The sequence below is a fragment of the Ursus americanus genome, chromosome 14 (genome assembly GCF_024610735.1).
Source record: "Ursus americanus isolate L20-20 chromosome 14, mUrsAme1.1.p, whole genome shotgun sequence".
In the NCBI taxonomy this organism is placed as follows: Eukaryota; Metazoa; Chordata; class Mammalia; order Carnivora; family Ursidae; genus Ursus; species Ursus americanus.
Genome location: NC_142140.1, coordinates 35,737,783 through 35,761,829, shown reverse-complemented (window position 1 = coordinate 35,761,829; position 24,047 = coordinate 35,737,783). Strand labels below are relative to the sequence as shown.

The following is a 24,047-nucleotide window of genomic DNA, read 5'->3' as shown; positions in this document are numbered from 1 at the left end:
GGTCCTACAGAGAGAGATTGTTAAATGACCTCTCTGTGTTCATCTCCATAACGTTGGTCAATTGCCTTTTGAAGTTGAGCGATGTAATTTTTCTTATAGGCTACTTTTTTTAAAAATCGTGAATCCTTTGGCTTTTCGTGGGAGACCAGTATAGCTGGATGTTAAGAGAGTGGGATAAATTTTAAGTCTGCTCCTTAAAGCCTAGGAAATTCAAATGGGATCCAAAATGGTGGCCCAGTGGGATAATTAGATGTAAGGGGAAAAAGTCAGCTTTTGCAAAAACCACCATAGGACATGGCAGGTAAGGTATTACTGCAAAGGAAGCGTGGCTAAAGTGAACCGGTAGCAGGTATGTACCATGCTTTCCTGTATTTGCTGAAATCTAATAAGGAGTGGCAACCAGGAGCCTTGCAGGTCTCTGTTCTGGATTACTCTTGCTGTGCCTCTCCTGAGCCTGGACTTTATGTTCAGCTATAGGATGGAGATGCTTAGCTCCATTTATTTTGTCCTTACCCTACAATCACCTCAGCTTTCTACCTTGAGACATTTTTCAGACTACAGTAGAGCACAAAGACAGGGAATCAAACAGAGGGTGGTGGTCTCATTGCATTGAGAAAACAGAGACAAGAGTCCAGGAAGGCCAATGGGGCTGAAATTTGACAAGCATGGGATGGGAGGGAAGGGGGCTTTCCAGAGCAAGAGCCCCATAAATATGCCTTGGGGTCCTCTTGAGCTTTGCCTGAAGAATAATCTATACTTACAGGGGGTGAGAATCCATGAGGCCAGTCAAATAATACTACTAGGGAAAAAGAAAGAGAAGCCGGAGAATGTTAGCTGAATAATAACTACGATTCACATAGGTCCGAGAGATGTTCAAGTTATGACCAACCAGAATGAAAAGGCCTCAGTAAACACCCTGGACTGTCAGTAGAGACCCCAGAAGGGGCATTAGTAGTAGGGCTAAACTAACTCTAGGGTAGGGGTTGGCAAACTATGGCCAATGGTCCAAATTCAGCCTGCCACAAATTTTTATAAATAAAGTTTTATTGTAACATTGTCACATGCATTTGTTTATATAGTTGAGTTGAGTAGTTTAGGTCCACAAAGCCTAAACTATTTACTATCTGGCCCCTTATGGAACAGTTTTGCCAACCCCTGCTAGAGAGTAGGGATCACCTGAATTTCCTTGCTAATAATGTTTGAAAAGAAGCCTGAAAAGGAGCAAACTGATGTGCAAAACAAACTGCCTGCCAAAACAAAACTCAACACTCTTTAAAGGAAGACAACAAAATCCAGACACTTAACAAGTGTGCAGCATCCAGTTAAATCCTACAGCCTTTAATTAAGACATATGACCCATAACATGGAGGAAATTCCATCCATAGAGACAGACCTAGAAATGACAGAGATAATGGAATTAGTAGATAATTGCTTTACAAGACTTTAAAAATAGCTGTTATGAATATGTTTATGGACATAAAGGAACACATGCCCGCAAAAGAAAAGATGGGACAATATAAGAAAGAACCACATGGGACTTTGAGAGTTGAAAAATTTTCCTGGATTGGCTTAATAGCAAATTAGACACAACAGGAAAAAACAAAAATCAAGGAACTTGAAGACCTAGCAATAACACAAAGAATAATGATGGGGAAAATTGAACACCACCTCGGTGACCTGCAGGGTAATATCAAGTGGTCTAACATACATATATTTGGGGTCCCAGAAGAGAGGAGATAGAGGGGAGCCAGAAACAATATTTGAAGAAATGACTCCAGATTTTCTAAATGTGATGAGAAATGTAAGCTCACAAATTTAAGAAGCTCAACAAAGCTCAAGCCAAGTAAACATGAAGAAAACTCCATCTAAGTACACCATAATCATAATGAAATTGCTCAAAACCAAGGATAAAGAGAAAATCTGAAAAAAGTAATCAAAGAAAAAGACATCCCTAGACTTCTCGTCAGCACTATAGAAGCCAGAAGACAGTAGAGAGGTATCTTTAAAGTGCAGGGGAAAATGTCAACCCAGAATTCTTATTCAGGGAAGATGGCTTTCACAATTGAGGTAAAAACAGACTTTTTCAGACAAACCAAAGCTGAGAATTCACCACCTGTAAACCTGTACCTCAACAAATATTAAAGGACTTTCTTCACACTGAAGGAAAATGAAATAAAAAAGAAACGAAGAATTCCAGAAAGGGTAAATGCAAGGGTAAAAAAAACATTTTTTCCTCACTTTAAAATCTCTTTAACTGATTATTTAAACCACAAGTAGTAACAATGTATTGTGGAGTTTGTAGCTTCTATGAAAGTAAAATATGTGACAATAATCGCACAAAGGACAGGAAGAAGGAAATAGCTATATACTACTGAAAAGAGCATGTACAGTTGGTGGTAAATGTGATAAAATATTATTTGAAAGTAGACTATAATAAGTTAGAGATGTATGTTGTAAGTCCTGGAGCACAGGCCTGCAAAGTTCAGCCCATAGGCCAGGTATGGTTTATTGCCTTTTTAAATTTTTCACATATACGAAGTATTTTCCTGTCTGCTTTGGAAGATTGTTTTATCAGAAGACAGTCACACTCACTCATGTTTGTGGCTATTTGGTGTTAGGATGGCAAAGTTGAATAGTTGTGACAGCGACCCTGTGGCCTGCAAGTCCTAAAATAGTTACTGTCTGACACTCCACAGAAGATTTTTGCTGACATTTGCCCTAGAGGAGCCACTAGAAAAATAAAGAGGTATAGTTAATAAGCCTGTGTTGGAGATTAAATAGAATTTTTAAAAGCTCAATTAATTCAAAAAAGGGATGAAGAAAAAAGGAACAATGGACAGGGCAAACAGAAAACAAATAGCAAGACAGCAGATTTAAGCCCAGCTAAATCTTTATTAGAATCCGAAGTTTATCAGATTTTATACATAAAAAAACCCAGACCCACCTCTATAGTATCTACAAGAAACGTAACTTATAAAGACACAAAGAATTTGAAAGTAAAAAGCCAGAAAAATACATACCACGTGAAAACTAATCAAAAGAAAGGTAGAGTGGCAATATTAGTCCAAAAAAGTAGACTTCAGAACAAGGAATATTATCAAGGATAGAGACATTTTATAGGGATGAAAGAATTCTTTCATCAAGAAGATGTAATAATCATATATGTGCCTAATAACAGAGCTTCAAAATACACCAAATAAAACCAGAAAGAATTGAAAGGAGGAATGGACAAATCTATTATTGTGCTTGTACATTTTAATACTTCTCTCCTGAGTGGTGATAGAACATCTAGTTAGAAAATCACTAAATATATAGGGAGATTTGAACAATACCACCTAACTTGACTTAATTGGCATTTTTATAACACTCAAGACCAGAAAGCACATTCTTTTCACATGCACATGGAACATTGACCAAGAAATATCGTGGGCCATAAAATAAGTTTCGGTGAATTTAACAGTATTAAAATCATACAAAATTATGTATTCTGAATGAATTTAGCAATGTTTCTGGAAAGAAGGTCAGTATTAAAATGTGAATTTCTGTATGCTAGTCATGAACAATTGGAAAATGAAAATTTAAAGACATTATTTACTACAGCATCAAAAAGCATGAAATATTTAGGGATAAATGGCATACTACAAATGACTGAACTTTGCTGAGAGCAATTAAAGAATACCTAAATAAATGGAATGATGTACCATGTTCATGGATTGGACAGCTCAGTTATTGTTAGGATATCAGTTCTTCTCAAACTGAGCTGTAGATTGAATCCTAATCTAAATCCCAGCAAGATTCTTGTAGAGATTGACAATTTATTCTAAAACTTATATGAAAATTAGAGAGGCTCTCAGCTAGCCAAAGAAATATTTAAGAACAAAGCTGGAACCTGATCTTAAGGCTTACTATAAAGCTATGGTAGTCAGGACTACTGTATGATGTCGGCAGAAGAAGTAGACATGAAGGTCAACGGAACAGAATTAAGGATTCTAGAAATAGACCTATCTGTATGTGATCAATTGATTTTAGACAAAGGTGCCTTGATAATTCAGTGGCTTGAATTATAAATTGTATTAAATTGTAGTCAGTGGTACTGTAACAACGATTTACCCATATGAAAAGAAGAATCTTTATTCTTACTTCGTAACATACATAAATATTACCTTAAAATGGATCATAGAGCTATGTGTGAAAGCTAAAACTATATAATGTCCAGAGGAAGATTTTTATGACCTTGAGGCAAACAGAGATTTTTTAGGACCCAAAAGTACCAGCTATAAGAGAAATAATTAAAATTTTGGAGCTTACCAAAATTTAAGATTTTTCTTCAAAAGATAGTGTGAAGAAAATTAAAAATTAAAGCATAGGTTAGGAAAAAATATTCACAATACAGTTACATGACAAAGGACTTGCATTCAGAATATATAAAGAATTCTTATAATGTATTGGTAAGAAAACAACCCAATATATAAATGGGCAGAAGATTCGAACAGATCTTCACAAAAGAAAGTATGTAAATGGTTAACAGGCACCTGAAAAGATGTTCAACATCATTAGTAATTAGAGAACTGCAAATTAAAACCACAATGACACAATACATACCCACTAGCTTTACTAAATAGAAAAAGACTGACAATGACAAATCTTAGCCAAGATACAGAGCAACTGGAACTCTCATACACTGCTTGTAGAAATGGAAAATGGTGCAGTCACTTTGGAAAAGTTTGCCAGCCTTTAACAATGTTAATCATACACTAACCACATGACCATATTAACCAGCTCTACTCTTAGGTACTTACCCAAGATAAATGAAAACACATGCTCACAGAGACTTTATTCATAATGGATGAAAAACTGGAAACAACCCAGATATCTCCTAACAAGTGAATGGATGGATTCATTGTGGTATAGTCGTACAATGAAATATCCCAACAATAAAAAGAAATGAACTGTGGATAAATGTAGTAACTTGGATAAGTCTCAAAAACATGGTGAGCAAAAGAAGTCAAGAGAACATATATTGCATGATTTCATTTGTAAAAGATTCTAGAAAAGGGAAAAAACAACCCAAAGTGATAGACAGCCAATCAGTGGATAGCAAAGGCTGAGCCGAGAGGGAGATAATTGCACAGAGCCGTTAAAGAACTGTTGGGGATGGGGGAAATGTTCTAGATCTTGGCTGTGGTGTTTGCACTTGGACTTCTACATTTGTTAAGACTCCTCTCGTTGTATACTTTAAGTAGATGTATTTTATCATTTATAAGTTGAGCTGCAACAAAGTTGACTTAAGTAAAAAAAATCATCTGGGAAACTTAAATAGGAATGGACTCACTGGTCTTTCTCATGAAATGTGAAGAACTTGAGAATATCAGATTTGTTTTTATCCAAAATATGCATTGAATTACAGTCAAAGAGCAGAAGAAAAGTTAAGAAAAGAAAAGTTATTAGGTCTTCATGTGAATCACATTTCTACTCACTAAAGTTTCCAACTGCAGGCTGTATCTCAATCCAATGGATTTTCCATTCCAAGCCAACTGTGACCTATTGCTTTTGTCAAGATTCCCAATAACAGAGACATGAGGGAAGTAATTGATACTTCTAAAATATTAACCGTAATAGTGTGACCACAAGAGGACTCAATGTGTCTACCAGAGCTGATAGTGTTCCCTGTACAGAAAAGTTTATTCCATCCCCCGAATGCTTCAGTCAACATATATTTCAGCCTCATCACTTCAGCTTTTGTGAAGAAGAGCACGGGGCACTCATGCTGGTGCTTCTAACTTGAGTCAGTTTAGGTAGCTCCTTGCCTTTTTCTCCTGCATTGGGGTAAATTTTATAATATTCTGGATCAAATACTTTCTGTCCTGAACTCTCCAGGCGTGTGGTACTTTTTTTTTTTTTTTTTTTTTTTTGTCAGGGGCAGGGAGGGTGTTATGAGTGGTGAAGGGAGTAGAATCACAGAATATTAGACTGGGAAGGGCAGGGCTCTGGATCATTTAATCCAGTTTTCTCCCTTTACAGAGGAGGAATCTGAGGCCCAGAGGAGGAGAGGAACTTTCCTAAAGCTTCCTAATTCTTAGGAATGGAAGCCAGCCCCAGCCCCTTCCACCCCTGGCTATCTGGAGAAGGCAGCCAGCTTCCCTCTCTGGCTCAGGTTCCTCTGTAATGGGAGAGAGACAACATTCACCTGTTTTCAAGGGCACTGCTGAAGAACAAGGGGTGAAAGGACCGTGGAGTACGCACTGTAAAACATAGACACTTGAAAGTGATCTTCAGTCACCACCTGCATAAATTATTTTCCTAACCCCTTGGGATGCAAATTCCTGTGGCTGCCACAGTTTCAGAAGAGTTTGAGGTTTTCTTTCTTCCTTGTTCTTTGTTCTTGTGAAGCTATGAACTTGTTTTGAAGGGGAGACTTTTAACTTGAGCCTTGCTGCAGGGGTTTAGAGTAATTAAAAAAAAAAAACTATTCTAATGAGAGAAACCGATCATAAATATGATCTATTTCCCCAGCCATAACTAGAGAGAGCCCACCATCTGAAGGTTTGAAAAGGTAGAGGCTTGATTTACTCCCCCCTGGCGCCACCCCCCTCTGCCCCCCGCCCAGGTTGACTGCTAATTGCTGTAGTGTTGTTAAAACAAATGGTTGGTCTTGAAGTGCCCCGGAACGACAGGACTATGCCTGATCAGGACTGTAATCAGACCACCCTGTGTTTTATGGACTTCGTGTCTTGGCAGTCCAGAGGCATGCCAGTGGGGGCAGAGTTTCTGCTTCAGCTCCTAATTAAACTTTGGAAACCTTTCCTTTGTTGCTGGGCCAGTCATCCCCACAATCTGATTGGCCGGAGTTGATTCTATTTGAAATGGGCAAATTTATATTTATGCTGAAAAACAAGCAATAATTCCAAAGAATAAATGTTTATTTGAAAGAGCAAAAGTAACTGTCAAGTGAGCAGATTGTCTGAAAATAGCTTTATCCGAAAAACCTTTGGAGAGTAGGAAAAAATGTGTCATGGCTGCCAGATACAATATTATGCACATTTCAAAAGAGAAAATGACGATATGAATCCCTTACCTTGGGTTACTGCTTTTGGCCTTTGCACAACTCCTCAGCATCTGTGATTTACATCATTCCTTGAACATCCCTATGCGGGTGGAGGGGTGTATGTGTATGTGTTTGTGTCAGGGGCTGTACCAGAAATGGTGTAACATGTTGATTAAGATTTGGGACTTTGAGATCAATATTCATTCGCCCATTGATTTACTCCTCAGATATTCCTTGAGCACCTTCTGTGTTGAGAACTGTTCCAGGCACTAGGCTTGAACAGACTAAAGGAACAAATGAACAACACAGACTTAAAGTCCCTGCCCTCATGGGACCTGGATCCTGGGAGGGGGGCCAACATACCTGGATTCATATGTTAGTTCTACGCTAATAGTGTGACCTTGGGTAAGTTACTTGCTCTCATCAAGTGTGTTTCCTCATGCGTAAGATGATAAGAATCCCTACTGCGTAACACTTTGTGAGGACTGAGATAATGTATGTAAAGTGTTTGGCACATAGTGAATGTGCATGGAAGGTAGCTGCCATGTTGGTTGTCCTCACGACTTCCGTTCTGGTCAGTCCACCTGTCGTCCTTGGATCCCTGGTGAGTCCCCTCTTCCATGGGACCGGACTTGCTCAGGGATGCTCTGTTGGCAGGAAAACAGCCGAGCTCAGTCCTTGTCCCCACTCATGTCACAGGTAGGGGTGGCTTTTGGGCTACACAGCCTGATTCTTGCCCTTGCCCTGCTTCCCCTTCATGAAGGCAGCCGCCCCACAGAATTAGCCCTTGTGCAGAAATAACTACTATTCTCCTCCCATGTTGCTTCCCTGGGTGACGGACTCTAACATTTCTTCCTTCTTTTTTTCAGATTGTTTAGTGTAATTCTGGAACAATTAACCAAAGAAACAGAAGGCGGTAACCACTCCAGTGGCAAGTCAGGAGGCTTCGATGTCAAAGCCCTCCGCGCCTTTCGGGTGTTACGACCACTTCGACTAGTGTCAGGAGTGCCCAGTAAGCACGTCTTGTTTCCTAAAGCCAGGAGTTTGTTGACTTGGTTTTCCTTCTGGGTGGGGCTCAGTATTCTGGAGCCGAGCGCTGCCGGGTGAGTGCGGTGTGCCAGCCAGGGGCTCCTCAGACGACCACGGAGGCCTTCACGGTTCACAACACGCTTTTGCTTGCGTGGTCACTTTGGACCCCCGTGACGGCCCCGAGGAAGGGCCGGTAGTGATTGTTGTCTTCCTGATTTTGTAGGAGAACCTTGTCTTACAGAGACACCGAGTGAGTGGTGACACGAGGCCTTGAGGTCAGGCCTCCTGATTCCGGGCTGGTTTTCCTTCTTGGACACCTCGCTGCCACCACCTCCTCCCGCTCCCAGGCCTGCCCCTCTGAAAGTGGTGGCTTATGCAAACGAGGAGGGTGTTGGAGGGCTCCCCGCCGACTGGCTTTCTTCAAGTGAGCAGCAACGGGGCTGGACTCCTGAAAAGTCTGCTCAGCTCTCCACTATCAGGAGTTGTACATATCCGGCTCTGGGGGAAGAGATGGATGCTTCCGGGTCCTCCTTGTATGGAGGGTAGGGTAGGACCTGCTTGCTGGTGGTTTGGAGGACCGAACGAGATGATGCGGGGAGAGCCCCCGCAGCACAAGGTCTAGAGCACAGAGGTGGCCCTCCATGGCGAGAGATGCTCTTTTCCTCCACTAGGCTGTGATACCTCTCCGTGCCAGGCCCTAGTTTGCTTTTTGCTCCAGGCGTCTGGGCCAGGTGGAGTGCCACCTGAGCTGGGACAGATGCTCTGGCTGTGCTCTGGCCAGCAGCTCTGGGCTGCTTCTGCTCTTCTAAGGAGCATGGAGTGTGCTTCACTGAGCTCTCTCCCTGATGGGACACCCCTGGTGGGAACTTGACGGTAGTCCTAGCACCTCTCCAGGGGTACGGCGGCAGCTGCCTGCTCTAGCTGGAGGAGGGAGATGGGATGATAGGACGTGCCTGTTTTTCACGACTCATAAAGCCATCAAAAGAGCACAGGTCATGGTTTTGCCTCTCCAGAAGTTCTTCGTGAAATTTTATTAAACCTGTTGGCACTTGGGACACACCAAAAATTCTCTGGAAAAAAAAAAAAAAAGATTTACAAATTTAACATTTTAAAATGTAGGAAGTGGTGTTTTATGTGTACTTGTTTTTCCAGATGGTTCATTTATTTTCATTGAAAAAGATCAGCCCAAGTCAAAACCACAGAGCTGTCTGGAAGCAATTGAGAAAAATAGAAATACCTTGGAAATGACTGGTTCTGTTATGTGTAACATGATGAAATGAGAAGTTCAATGAGCAAGCACGTTCTTTCAGATTTAGTTGTTATAGCTTAATCTAATCTCAAAGTAACCACGACAGCCTTGTTTCCCCCAATGAGCAAATGACAGGACAGCCTGTTCGCCGCATGTGTTGTACGGACGAGCGGGTGCTGTGGCTTCACGCATGCAGGTCTGGCCGGTGAAACTCCCCAAACTCACAGATCATTGTTCTGGCTTCCTTGTTTAACGAGGTTTTCACTAAATGACTAGTCTAGTATTCCCAGGTGCTCTTGGGAACCAGTTTTAAACTACATTTCTTCCTTTTCTCCCTTATAACATGACAGAGCTCTCCATCACTCTCTCCCAGAAGTCAACAGGGAGACATGGGGACCTGAGTCTTGTTGAGGACTTTTCAGCCTCCTTTTAATTACCTTAGTGGAGAACACCCAAGTCTCACGTCAGCCCCAACTGGGAGATGGGTCGGGGGCTCTGGGTCATGATGTTTTCCATGCTGGTTGTCAACTGGGGCCTAGTGATTTCTTAAGAATCCTGAAATGGTTAAAAATGCCGGGGAAGGTGTGACTGTTTATACTTGTCTCAGAATTGTCTTGTGCCCTCTATAGAGAATTCAGACTGTTCTATAAGACACGATTTTGTGTGTGCCTGTATTCATTCGTTGGGAGGTAAATATGTATTGTCAAAGAGAGTGCTTCAGACATTTGTGGAGTTCTTAACCACCCATGCTCAGATGATAAATATTCATCAGAGTCCTGGACCAGCAAATGGGAAAGAACCCTACAGATCTTCTGGTCCATGGGCGTCCTCTTTTAGACGAGGAAGCCAAGGGCTGTGGAGGGGCAGCAACTCACAGATTCTCACAGCCAGTCGGCGGCTGAATGGGAACAGACGCACGCTGTCCCAGTTCCTGGTCTCGTGTTCTTTCCATTCCACCCCACTGTCTCCTGAACTGGAGTCCCACCAGCTCTGCCGTACACGCTGCTTATGTACGAAGGAGCCTAATGTACGGAAAGTCTACACAGTCACGTTAAGACAAACTTCATTATCTCATCAATTTGGCCAATCTGAAGTACAGTAGTTACAGCGAACAAACATGCTCACGGGACTCACGGCTCACTACCATAGAATTCAGAAGAGCTAACTGCCAGATGATGATTTTGAATGGGCCATCCATGTTTTAGAACAAACAAAAAATGCCCAAATGAACAAACAAACCCATCTGAGCACATTAGAGCAGTTACTTCTTTCCATCTAATTCCTGATAAAAGGTGAAAATGTTAGAAGTCCTCTTATTAATCATTTTTTTCCTAAAACCATTTGAGCATTGAAATGGCTGAAGGTAATACCTAGGACTGGGGTTGTAATGAGGGTCTTGGAAAGACGGGCTCTTCCTGAGTCTGAAACCCTCTTCTCGGTTGTCCCTCCCCATCTCCTCCCTCTCCTCTTCCCGTGTACTGATGATCTCGGGCAACTCTTGTTACTGTTGCTGATGAATATTCTTCTCTTTGGTCAGTGTGTTCTGACTTGTCTTACTTTAGCGTCCTGGCTTCTTTCACTCATTCTTTGAGTATGTATTGGGAAAGTGAGGAGACACTGTAAAGGAGCAGTGTGAAGGAGGAGAGACGGCGCGGAGGGGAGGGGGTGGAGAGGGAAGAATGGGGAGAGCGTGACCGGTGCAGAGCAGCGGGTGTGTTCACGGGGTGGGGGGAGAGCACAGTTGCTAAACCGGGGAGTCTGGAAGCCTGGCCGCAGTGTAGATTCTGGTTTCTTGCTGACCCTCAGTCTGCTGCTTCTGCCCACCTGCTCCTAATCTCAGTGTTGCCTCGCCTGCCCTCTTCCGTGATCTCACTCCCATTCTGCCCCGTGGCTCTGAGTGTTGCTCTATGCAGAGAGCTTCCAGGTGTCCATGCCTTACCTTCGTCTCTCAAGTCCACATCCCAGCTGCACAACACTTCCCTTTTAATGCCAGGCCCATGATCAGACTTTCTAGTGCAAAGCAGCTCTTGCCCCTCTCCTCCCTCCCTGTTGCAGGGGGAGACTCCTTTTGACATGCTTATTTTGGGTTAGGCACGGAGCGGGGGAGGCTTACCTCAAGACCTTGCCTCCATGGGTGCCTTCTCGTCCCTCAAACTCATTTGCTGGATTCATCCTGATCCTCAAGCTGTCCTGCCTGGAGAGCCCAGCACTCCCTAACCACCTCTCTGCCGGCCTCGCCTCCTGCTGCCTTGTCTGTCTTTCTAAAGAGGCTGCCTTTTACCAGTGGACTCAAGTCCAGCCCTGTGATCCACATTTAATACCCAGAGCTCCATTGCTGCAATCTGCTTTTCTTTCCTGAGCTGCTTTCCACTGTGTGACCACCAACCAAGACTCACTGGTGCCCGGCCCCCGTTGCCTGGCTCACCTCCGGCTTCTGGTGCTCTTCCCAGGCCCACTTGTGCAAATCCATCCTCTTCCACGTTTAGGCCCTGGCGAGAGGGGGCTGCTGCCCAGTCCTTTGTCTTACCCCCACTCGGAAGCGATGTCTTTCATCCATCCCTCTTTAATTTTAATTGTTTGATATTACTCCATAGTGTCCGTGTGCTGCCCTAGGGTAATTTGTGTTTAATTCTGATGTCTCCTTCTAGGACATACCCTCTTCGAGAGAAGGCACTTTAGTAATACATCTTCGTATTCCCCAAAGCACTAAACTTTACGCTTGCCACGTGATCGCTGTTGAAAGCATTTTGTTGAATGGGTGAACGCACGCATGAATAATCACTGACTTCGACACTGGGCAGTCAGTCCTCTCTCCGGGCCTTAGTTTTTCCATCTGTCAAGGGAGGCAATTGGATTAGATGGTCTTTTAGGTTCCGTTTTAACTTATCTCACATCCAGGTTTAATGTTAATTTAATGTTAAATATCTCTGTGTTTTATTACTATGTCATATGTATATATGTGTACATATATTTGTGTATACATACACGTATGTATCTTTGAAGTTCCTCCCTGGCTCACAAACTTTTTTTTGTCTCTCCTAGGTTTACAAGTTGTCCTGAACTCCATTATAAAAGCCATGGTTCCCCTCCTTCACATAGCCCTTTTGGTATTATTTGTAATCATAATCTATGCTATTATAGGATTGGAACTTTTTATTGGAAAAATGCACAAAACATGTTTTTTTGCTGACACAGGTGAGTAATGAAAACAGTAGCTAACCTAACTTTAAAAAATATTAATTTTTCCCAAAATAACTTCTGTGGTTTGGGGAAAATCTAAAACAAAATGGTGGGGGGTGGAAGCCAAATATACCAGTAAAAGCAGTAAGGACCAGCCAGTTCTTAGCATGAATTATGTTCAGAATAAATGAGGATTTAACCTCCTTTTTTATCCTGATTTCCTATGTAATGCATCTTGGCAAAAAAGATGAGGTACCCCCAATACAAGAACATGAGGGGAATCACCATCATTGTTCCCTACACACTTAAGAAAGGGGCTGTAGAGTCCGGGCAGGGGAGAGAGCCATGGATTCTGAGTACAGAAGCAGCAGGTGCCACGGAGGAGGGCGTCTCTGAAGTGGTCCTCGAGGGTCAGGTGGGGGTCCGCCAGCATAGCCAAGAAGCAGGGGGTCCAGGCTCTGGCAAGGGCACTCGGCTTCCGCCAGCTTTGGGCTTCCTGCTGTTCGTGTCTGGAGGGGTGAAGCCGCTGTGCTCTGTTTGCAGATATCCTAGCTGAAGAGGACCCAGCGCCGTGTGCGTTCTCAGGGAATGGACGCCAGTGTGCCACCAATGGCACGGAGTGCAGGAGTGGCTGGGTTGGCCCAAACGGAGGCATCACCAACTTCGATAACTTTGCCTTTGCCATGCTCACCGTGTTTCAGTGCATCACCATGGAGGGCTGGACAGACGTGCTCTACTGGGTGAGCGGCTGGAGGACCGAGTGTGTGGCGTGTTCTTTCTTTGGATAAGAGTGTTTCGTTCGCTAGAGCTGTTGAAGAGTTAGCTGGGGGAAAAAAAAAAAAACAAAACCCTTGCAGTCAGTTCTTGGGAAGGGAAGCAGACCCTCTCCTCACTCAGTGAGACTCCTCCTCCTTCTTCCTCAGGGCCCTCGTTTCTATTCCAGAAAGCCACTGTGTGATGTTGGCTGCCTCCCTCCCCTGTGCTGTCTGCGGACTTGCTGCTCAGTGTGCCCACGAGTCCTTGCTTCAGAGGAACTCCCAAAGTCAGGGCCGTTCTGAATTAAACTCTTAGAGAGCCAGGGGTTATTTTCCAGGTTAAGAGGCTCCTGGACTTCCATGAGCTTGATTTTTTTTTTTAGCATAAAGGTAGGTTGCTCTACCAGACCCTAAACAGAAGATAGGGAATATAAATCGGATCCCTTATGCTCTCCATGAACTTAGTACAACCTTCAGGCCAAAATGGATTTTTCCCTTATTATACTCTTTCCCTTTTGCATCTTCAGCATTCCCATAAATCAGCCAAGCACAAACCCCCACCTCTCTCTTCCTTTCTCTTTGGAGCTCTAGAAGTCTGGCAGAGAGGGTGGGAAAGGCCCATCAAACTTCCAGGCCTGGCGGACCCATCCAACCTGCTGTGAAAACAGACGCCCCTTCTATGGCTAAGGCCTGGTTCTTCTTGTTCCTGAAAGAGCCAGAAGGGTTTGCTATAAATGAAGAACAGTAGTATTTTAACAACTATTTTCCAGAGCTGAGTATGTTTGTATGCTCATTTATTTGGTAGAATTTGAAAAAGCTCATAAAAGTTTAGAAATTAATTTCCATGGCACAGATTGCTGGGGAAAACAGCTGACATGCAGATTTTGAGCCGAAATCCAAGTTCAAATGGGATTAATCAGGATTCCAATAATGATTTGTTAAAAGGCAATTAGTAATAAAGTACTTCTTGAATGGGCAGTCTTTAGTTAGAAGGCCTACAAATTGAGAAGTAGCTTCTGGAAGTATCTAAATTTTAGACTCTTTACAGGGTTCCATATTCCTTTATAACTTCAGAGAACCTGACACATGATGGTTATAAATAGGTTTTTGCTTCCCTTCACCAGTGAACACCATGCTTACAGGATTGTAGAAGTCCTCATATAGTCAATGTTAGGCCAAGAAGGTATGCTTTTATTTTCCTCCCCAAAGCGTGAGTCTAGTTTGGTAAAAAAGTTTTGAGCATTACCAACATGTTGTATCTTGTTTCTCTCTCTTCCCTTCCTTTGTCTTATCGTCCTGGGAAAGAGAGAGAGAAAGAGTGTGTGTGTGTGTGTGTGTGTGTGTGTGTGTGTGTGTGTGTGTGTGTACGTACACGTGTCTGTGTCCGTGTGGGTATGCATGTCTGTTATTTATACCCATCAGACAATGCCTTTCATGAAGAGGAAGAAGGAGGGAAATTATATTGGATGAGCCAAGATTACGGCCATGACAAGGGGACCTTCAAATTAGATAAAGCGTTCATCGTCAGTATTGTCTTCAAAGTTGCAAATCCTAGTTAGATTAGTTGAGGTCTCAATCCCACTCTTGCCTTAAAGTTTCTGATACACAGAAAAGATTCATCCAAATAGCCCAAACTTTGATCCCTGGCCCCCCACCAAACGGAGCAGAAACAACATTTTGATTTTTAAAAAATCTGGCTCCTCTCAGCTCTGCTGGTCTCTCTGTTGTCAGAGTGAATTGTCCACTGCTGACCCAACATGCCTTGACTAATACACAATTTTATACTTTATGTTATATTTTGCACATGGATTCTCTCATGACAATTTTCCTGTTGTCAAGCAAGTGAGAACTCTGAGTATGTGATTAAAGGAGAGAAAACTCCATGCACCCAGAAACAAAAGTTTCCATTGCTTTCCTTGGAACCTTTAAGTATCACCTAGGATTGTATAATTATTATCTCTATTGTTAATATGACAATCACAGAGTTAATAATTTGACAATATAATAATTATATTCTCTGTGAATTACAGGGCATCTTTATTCTGATGGAGGAACTCGAGTAATTTATCAACATTATCCCAGTCTATATCCCTTTCTTAGAGGGTCTGGAATTTTGAAGGTCAAACAGTGGTGTATAGAGAGACCACTGAACATCCCTAGGGTCCTACAGCTAGTGATTGTGGTTCTTGGTCTAGAACAGGGGTCTGTAGACCTACAAGGGGCCAGATAGTCAATATATTTGGCCTTGCAGACCATAATATCTCTGTAACAAAGACACAGTTCTTCCTTCTGTCTGCCCATGGCACTCAGAAGCAGCCATAGACAACACATAAACAGATGGATGTGGCTCTGTTCCATTAAAATTTTATTTCTGGACCCTGAACTTTGAGTTTTATAGAACATTCATGTGTCATGAAAGAATCTTTTGATTCCCCCCCCAACTATTTAAAAATGAAAAAGCTATTTTTAGTTCAAGGGCTGTGCCAAGGCAGGTTGTGGGCTGGGTTTGGCCCACAGGTCATAGTTTGGTGACCCCTGTTCTAGACTGGAACCCAGCACTCTTTCACTGGCATTCTCTACTGTCAGAGGTTTGTGAATCATTCTAGAACACTAGAGGGCAGCTAAGTAATCTCCCATACAGTTCACTAAGATCTTATCCTCTGAAACACATCAGGTTGTTTTTAATTACTTATCGATTACATTTATTAACTCATCAGAGAGATGGACAAGAGCCAAGACACCAAACCTTCTTAATATTTATTGGGCCATGGCCAGGTGGAAGATACACAGTTGTGTTCCAGAACAGACCATCCTTGACCAGTGCAGTGCCTGGCACAGAGCAGGTGCTTGACAACTACTAGTTACTCTTACTGCTTCTGGTACAATTCCATTGTACCACAATTCCATTTACCATTCTACATCAGTGTAGAAAGGCCATGTTTAAATATCAATTTTTGTGGACAACTAGGGTGTAAAGGGAACATCTTGAGAGATAACTAAGGAGATTAGATTATAGATATTGATTGCAAGCAAGTTTCTCAGTCCTTTAGGTGTTTGTATATGGTGGGCAAAGTCTTCACCAGGGATTACTTTGCATCTTGTCAAGCTTATATCCACTCCGTGTTCTCAAGCTTGTTGATGCCTGATTCTCAAGAATTTCTGGCAGTGGGCTGGCTGGGTCTTGAGAAAAGTGCAGGTGGGTCTAATCCGCAGGAAGACATACTTAGAACCATTTGGACATGTGGGAGTTGGATTAACAATTTCTGGTGGGGAAAACAGTCCTACTCACTTTTATAAAGTGAGTTCCATAAGCATAATTACACTGCCATCTGACCCACCCATATTGTCTATGGAGGCAGCAGGGTGTAGGGCAAGAGAAGAGCCTGAGCGCTGGATAGGGCTGGCTGCATGACCTTGGGTGGGTCACCACAACTCTCTGGGCTTTCGCTTCTAGTCTGCAAGGTGCTCAGTTAGACTACACGTCCAGTTCTTCAACTCAGAGGAAATTTTTTTGAAAGATAGGAAATTAAAATAGTGTTGGTTTCAGGAAAGAGCTGTTCATATGTAAATCATTGATGACCTCTTGCCTTAGCGCCAAGCTCTTTCCTCAGTGCACACCGCTATGGAGGTGCTTGCTGCCAGACTCCAGCGGGAAGTTCTCATGGTCACACTGACCATCCATGTTGACATTTAAGACACCTGGGAAATTCCTCTTTCGGTAGCTGAGGGTGTGCGTTTCTGTGCCTTTGCCTTATTCCTTGCTCAGGGGAGCCATGACCACTATACCACGTTCCCAGTAGTGTTTTCACCAGTTAGAAAAAAACAAAAAGCCTGAGGTTGCTCTTTAAGTGGAGGTCAAGAAGGTGCATCTCAGCCTTTGAAATGAGGGGAAAACCATAAACTAAATAGAATATTATTTTCTAGGTACCAGGTGACCCCACATGATGACTTTGATATGAATTTTTAAGAATGAATCTAAATTGAAATCCTTCAGCTCATGCTGATTTTTTTCCCTTGCTGATAAAGACCACGCAGACGAAATCCCCAGCGGAAGTCTTTATTGTCATTTGGGTATACTTGCCAGTTCCCAAGTTGGAACTTGTCCTGTGTATACGGTAAGGTCTGAGAAATACTTACCTCTGAGAAGAGACTTGGGTTGAGAAAATTTAGTTTTGGTCAAAGACTGGCCCCTAGAGCTTAAGTTTTGTTTCGCTTCTCCCACTTTCTGGAGAGTTAGAGTCCGTCTTCTGTGGCCTTCCCTCCAGCCCCCAACTGTCATTCCAGTTGATATTTTTGATCCAAGTAAATGTGAATCTGTCTAACACCTATTCCAAAAAAGTTAAAAGCTTCTTTAATTAAAAAAAAAAAAGTGCCCTCCCAAGTGGAGCAAACTGCTGTTCCTAGAACATTCCCTGGAACAGCAGACTGAGATCTGAATGAGGATTGGTAAAGCAGTTGGCCTGGCCACTGACCAGCCCTCTTTCTCCTCATCCCGGTCAGCTCACAGCTGGAGCCAGCTCTCCCAGGGTGGGTCATCTAGTGCCAGGGCTGTACGAGAGTGAGGTGTCCTGATGGGAGTCCCGGACTTTGCCCATTCCTCCCTCACCCCATGAGCACGCTCTCCCCTGTCACCTGCACTGCTCCCATGCAGGGGAGACAAGCCCAGAGAGGTCTCCATGGAAGGTCCAGACTCCAGGCTGGGCTCTGGCCACTACACCGGGCAGCCTGCTTCTCCACACATGGGTTTTTAAATAAGTTTAGTGGTGTCGTTGCTTTGGAAGAATTAGCCTCTGCCTTCCTGCTGAAATTAGTTTATCCAGCTTAATTAGATCAACAATTGCAGCCATGGCCCTGGTTCATTCATTACTCTAATTGCCAATGTGAGATGTGCAGACTGATATGAGTTCTATTAAGCACATCAATTTTCATGTGGCCAAACAGGTGTTTCATAAGGGATTTAATGCCCTCTCCCTAGATTTCAGCAACAGATGTTAGGTGTTTTTTTTTTTTTTTTTTTAATGTTCTCTTTTCCTGTTTGGCTTCTGCATGAGGCAAACATAGTGAAATGCATGCACTTCATTCTGCAAAGCTAAACTCAGGAGCCAGATAATGTGGAAGAAATCACATGTTTCAAGGCCAAAGGGGCTTGCACCCATGAGGCAAGAACTCTCACAGACCACGTATAGTTCTGTTGGCCGAGATTCTGGGTGTTCCAACAAAGTCAGGCCTGCATTCATTCTGTCCCTGGACTGGCCCTTAACACCTCCTTCCTGGGAGAAGTGTTTGCCTAATTTAACATGGACCTGTGTTGCTGGAAAGTTCCATCTCCAGCCATGAACCTTGAAGCACCTATTTACTCCCAGATGAGAGCTGTTCATGATCAAACCTCCCCTGTGAGGGTCTGCCACGGAGGCCAGGTCTGACTGTGCTTGCTTGAGATTGTTCCAGAAGTAGTGGCACAGGGTTCCTCTGGACCAGCCCTCTTTCACCTAGTCCAAGTCAGCTCACAGCTGGAGCCAGCTCGCGCAGGGTGGGTCATCTAGGTCAAAGGGAGATGTGGGGGATGAGTGCTTCTTTCTTTTTTCTGGGTCCTTCCTTGGGTGCAGTTGGCAAAAATCTCATTCCCCAAGCACGCTTGAATGCGTGTCAGCTAGTTGACTTCTGAACACTTTCCTCTTTGTGTTCAGTGAGCTGTGTTTGCACTCACTGATAGCAGATAATCTAGATTTTAGGTGGGTTAGGTTTCTTTGGATGGCTTGGCTTCCAATAGAAATTTATCATTTTAGAGTTTTTTTTTTTAAGGAAGAGAATTTATTGAGTCAGATATTGCAAGTTTGTCTAAGTAAGACTTTTCTACCATCACAAATTTTGAAAGCAGAAAGTTCTAACGACTTGGGTAGAGTAGGAAATACTTTCCAGCTAAGCACTAGCTTAGAATAGATCTACCAAGACCTGTTCTAATAGTCCATGATCCAAGACTGTTTCCAGTAAGAAAGAGCCTGTGTCAAAGTCTGATTTCCCTGCCTGTGTCAAAGTCTGCTATTATTTGCCCCCAAAGCTATGATGACTCTTCATGGGCGGGCGTGTGTGTGTGTGTGTGTGTGTGTGTGTGTGTGTGTGTTGGGGATGTGTAGTGAATGTGCCTTGGCTACTGTTGTCTCTGATTCAAATCTAAGTAAATGTTTAATAAAATGTATAGAATGCTATCTCTAATGTGACCCTCTCTCTTTATTAGATTCTCTTATTAACCCACTCCTATGAGACCATCTTATTTCTTGCAGATGAATGATGCTATGGGATTTGAATTGCCCTGGGTGTATTTTGTCAGTCTCGTCATCTTTGGGTCATTTTTCGTACTAAATCTTGTACTTGGTGTATTGAGCGGGTAAGCTACACCTCTTTCATCTTGAAAGCAGAGTTCTAAGGACAGTTGCCAAGACCACACAGGTTTTGCTAGATGGGGGCAGCCGGATGGGTGCCAAACCTCCGAGAGGCTTTCTCTCCTACTGAGGCTTCCCAAATCAAGATACTTCCCGGAACTTCACCAGCCTTTATGAAAGAAAGCTATGGAATGGTTATTGACCAGAAATTAATCAGCGTTGTTGCTTGGGATTTAAATAGATTCCATTGCTTGCCTTTCTGTCTGGCCTAAAATGAGATACATTTATAATTGCTTTATTGGTCTGGATCCAAATATGCAGATTAATTAGTACAAAATAGGAGCTAAATGAGTTGGTCCTGGCCGACTTTTGGTAGGCCAGGTTTGTAGATTTCACCAGCAGAACTTACCTGAAGACCAAAGATGAAAGGTCCTAGGTGGGGGTGCCTGTCCTCAGAGCAGTAGTCTCCACCCAAAGCCCTAAGTGGTCTGGCAGCTGCTCCTGGGGCTCCGCTCTTTAGTAAATGGATAACTGATAACTGATTTCCTTACATTTTACAGGTAAATGATGCGATAGGATGGGAATGGCCATGGGTGTATTTTGTTAGTCTGATCATCCTTGGCTCATTTTTCGTCCTTAACCTGGTTCTTGGTGTCCTTAGTGGGTAAGCAGTCAGATCTGTGTTGCACATTCTGCTGCTGCCTCTTGTGGGGCAGCTCTGCGTGTCCCCCAGCTGCTCCCTGCGGCTTCTCTGCATGCGTGTGGACTCTGACGTCCCTTCTGTGTGTTGCTTTTGGATTGAACTGTGATTCTCTCTGCCTGTAACTTGTCTGTGAGATGCTGTGTTTCTGACGCTTGCCACACATTATTAATCTCATGAAAGCGTGTCCCCGAAGCCAGGTGCGTTAGCGTGCCCCTGTGCAGAAGCTGATTGCAAGTGAGTGAGCGGAGTCCCAGCCTTGGCGTCCCCCAGGAGAGGGCCTTTGTCTTTTGTGGCTTTGTTCCCATTCGTGTATAACCTGGCCTTTTTGAGTTAGCCACAGCGTATCATGAATATTTCCAGGGCGTTTTAGATTTTATTGAGAAGGAGAAATAAACCTAGATTAGCACCGTGAGTACTGAACAATTCCGAAATCTTACGTCCTTCAAGTCATTTATTTGCTTGGTTTCCTGCTACTGTCACTGGGAGACTTGTCCCTCTAATTCGTGACTGGTCTTCCCTTGTGCAATCTCTAATGCAGAGTAATGAGCAGCTTTTGCATACACACTTCCCATGGCCTTATGGTCTGGCTCGCTTAGTCACCATTTTTGAACTGTCTTTTGGCCGCCTCTACTCCTTGGATGACCCTCCATAGAGAGGATTCTCCATGGAGAGTGGAGGCTGGCTTGGGAAGGAGATGCCGGTGTTTCTGGGCTCTGCCTTGCCCATATTTGGAGATGCCGTCCCAAGCCCCTGAGGAGGCCCACCCACAGACACCCAGAAAGAGGAGCACCCTGAGAAGGAAGAAGGGGCTGTCTGGGCCCTCCCAGAAGCTGCACCAGGAGGTCAAGGGCCCCCCCTGGGGGCCGGGGGTGCCTATCTCCCCAGAGGACCTTTGTCACCCACCGTGCTCACACTTCCTCAGGAATACTGGTGGGACACTTGATTCCACGTGAGCGAATCCTCACCTGCTTTGTCTTCCTCTTTCCAAGTTTGTGTCTCGGGGCGGGGGGGGGGGGGGGGGGGATGCTGAGTCAGCAAGGAGCCCTGTATCGCATTTGTCCAAACGCTGCCTTTTCCAGAGCAGAGAGCACAGCTCCTTGTCCACCGTCTAAACTGCCCTGCCTGTTTTCAGGGGATAACATATTTGGGGTTCTCCTTGACCGAATGTGGTCTGTTTTACACCACGGACGCACAGCTGTGGCGGGAAGCCCCTCTCTAGAGATGGCCCTGGAGCCCGTGCCCCCAGTGAGGGGAGTAGGGCCGTGTCGAGGGTGTGAGAGCATCCCCCACTCCCACCAGAGCTTCCATCTACAGAGCACTGGCTCTCTAAGCCCCCGTGTGAAAGTCTAAACACTAGAAAAGTGCTTTCTCCTGCTGAATCTCTGTGGCCGTAGGTGAGTGTTGGGCTGGGAAGGGTGGAATTTATCGCTGGAGAAACAGCCTAGTGTCGGTTTTGCCTCAGGAATGGCCTGCACGAGGTTAACAGCAATTCTGTTGTGCGTTGCTCGGCACCCCACGTCTCCTATGTTCAACCAAACTGACTGAGGCCATGGAAACTGCTAATTTTAACAGTGCCAGTGACATGCCTTATCTCCAAGCTTCCCAGAGCAGGAGCCGTCGCCCTGGCAGGATGAAGCAGCTCGAGACGGGGGCGGGGAAAGGAAAAGGTGGGAGGAGGGGCTCCTTGGCAGAATGGGGGGCACTAAATGTCGGCTCCCATGGGGGAGGACAACAGTGACACCCTCATGGGACCACCGGTTTACTGGGATATACTTCAGGGAAAATAACAAGTAATTTACAAACATTTGGGTATCGGAACAAAACTAGATCCCTTCGGAGGGAGAAGGCAATGGCACGCCCGGCTCCGGGCCAGAGACTGGAGGTGCCGCTGTGTCTAAGACCCAGACGGAGGCATTGGGCTCAGGCTTTCATTGCCTGGTGGGGAGACTGTCGTGAAACGGGGCAGGGTGGCAGAGCTGGACCAGAGGTGTAGACCACGGGGCTGTGAAGGCTGCATGTCTGAGAGCTGGATCTTGAAAGGCGACACGGCGTCTACAGGGGAAAACCGATGAGGAGCTTGCTCCCCCCTCCCTGGACGGTTCCCTGCTCCCCTGCCCCACTCCTCCCCCTTGCCTGGCCCCCAAAGCAACAAAAAAATCAAAAGGAGTCACTTGTGTGCGTTTTCTTGTTAAATTTTTAAAAACTTGCTTTAGTCTTAGAGTCTTCACAGTTTTTTTAGGAACACTGAAGGGAGGTAGATGTTAAAAGGGACACAATTTGTGCTGCGTGGCCCCTTAGGGACCACCAGCCCAGCACGCACGCACAGAATCCTTGAAGCACTGAATTAAGAGCCTCCCATTTTAGAAGCTTCAAGACCGTGCCATAGCCTTCTGATGAAGAATCGTGAAGTGATGCTTGTGTGTCTTTCAGTCTGTTAACCCCTTGGAAATACTTATTCCTGCTCCTTGGCTTTTTTTCTTTTGTGTGTGTGTGTGGCCATGGCATCCTATTGTATTCGTGAGCTGACTTTAATCTGCACACTTGATTTGGTGTTGGTACCATGTGTAAAGTATCCTAAGACTGATGCTTTGGAAAAATCTTTGGTTTTACAACAGATGCTTTTCCCGAGGTGAGTATGAAGTTTATGAAGTGCACGCCCTGTGTAACCAAGCGTGAACACAGGTGAAGACTTGTATCTCGGACGGTAGCGATCTCGGGGGAGGGGGAGCCGAGAAGGTCTGTAGCTCGTGCTGCAATTCCACGTTGTCATTGAGGAGATGGTCCTGTTATGACCAGGGATTGGAAAGAATGTCTCATTTACATCTATAAGTCAGACAGATAGGTCTCTGCTCATGCTGGGGATTTTGGGGGGGGGGATGTGTTTTGTTTTCTTTGAAGCTTGGTGATTTTTTTTTTTTTTACTTTTAAATTGTTCATTTAACTTCTTGTCCCTTTTGAGGTTTTTGCCAGTAAATAGACAGAATAAGAGAACTCATTGGTGTCTCAGTGCTGGTTTCTTTAGAACCACTGCCAGATTCCCAGGGGGGAAAATGATGGACCTGGGCAGTGGGCTCATTTCTTTACCTGCAGGACCCACCTGATGCCAGGCATACCTGTGGAAAGGTCCCCAAGGTGTGGTTCAGACCCCCAAGAAGAGACTGGTAGATGCGAATGCCTGGGTTCTGGTCCTGCCGGTGTCACGCACCAACTCCGGGACTTCACTCTGTAGCCCTGAGCTTCGGTCTCCTGGTCCCTCAAGGACGGTGGTCCCGTTGTGTGGCCTTCCCCATTCGGTGGCTGGATTTATATCAGCTAATGAATGTAGAAGTAAAGGATTTTACTCAGTGAATGCAACTTCATCCTAAATCCGTGGACCTCCTCCCTGTCCCCTCTCTGGGTGAAGTGGGGACAGACACAGGGACTCTTTTCAAATTAAAGTGTACCATTGTCTGGATTTCCCAGGAGGCGACGGAGAGAAATGAACTTTGTATACACATTAATACTGTACTCTGTGCCCCCCGAGGGGAGGCCACAAAATATCTCGCAACTCTAAATCGTTGTGACTCATGTTCTCTCTGACAGTGATTGCTTTTTCTTTCTTTCTTTCTTTTTTTTTTTTTTGCACAACATAAGGGAAAGGCATTTCTGTAGCATTGTGGTTAATCACACCAGCTTTAGAGTTGGATAGCCAAGACTTGATCCTGTT

At 44.3% G+C, this 24,047-nt stretch overlaps 1 protein-coding gene across 4 annotated transcripts in view; it reads left to right on the top strand.

Moving 5' to 3' along the window:
• CACNA1D (calcium voltage-gated channel subunit alpha1 D) overlaps nucleotides 1-24,047 on the top strand; it is a 299,657-nt gene that overhangs the window by 143,525 nt on the left and 132,085 nt on the right. For 3 of the 4 annotated variants that reach the window (XM_087866963.1, XM_087866962.1, XM_087866964.1), the window contains exons 5-8: nucleotides 7,915-8,057; nucleotides 12,366-12,518; nucleotides 13,047-13,243; nucleotides 20,199-20,302. In XM_087866963.1, coding sequence (XP_087723089.1) covers nucleotides 7,915-8,057; nucleotides 12,366-12,518; nucleotides 13,047-13,243; nucleotides 20,199-20,302 — 597 coding nt within the window. Of the gene's footprint in view, nucleotides 1-7,914; nucleotides 8,058-12,365; nucleotides 12,519-13,046; nucleotides 13,244-19,539; nucleotides 19,644-20,198; nucleotides 20,303-24,047 lie in introns of all 4 variants that reach the window. The other variant, XM_045807357.2, reaches the window with a different exon arrangement.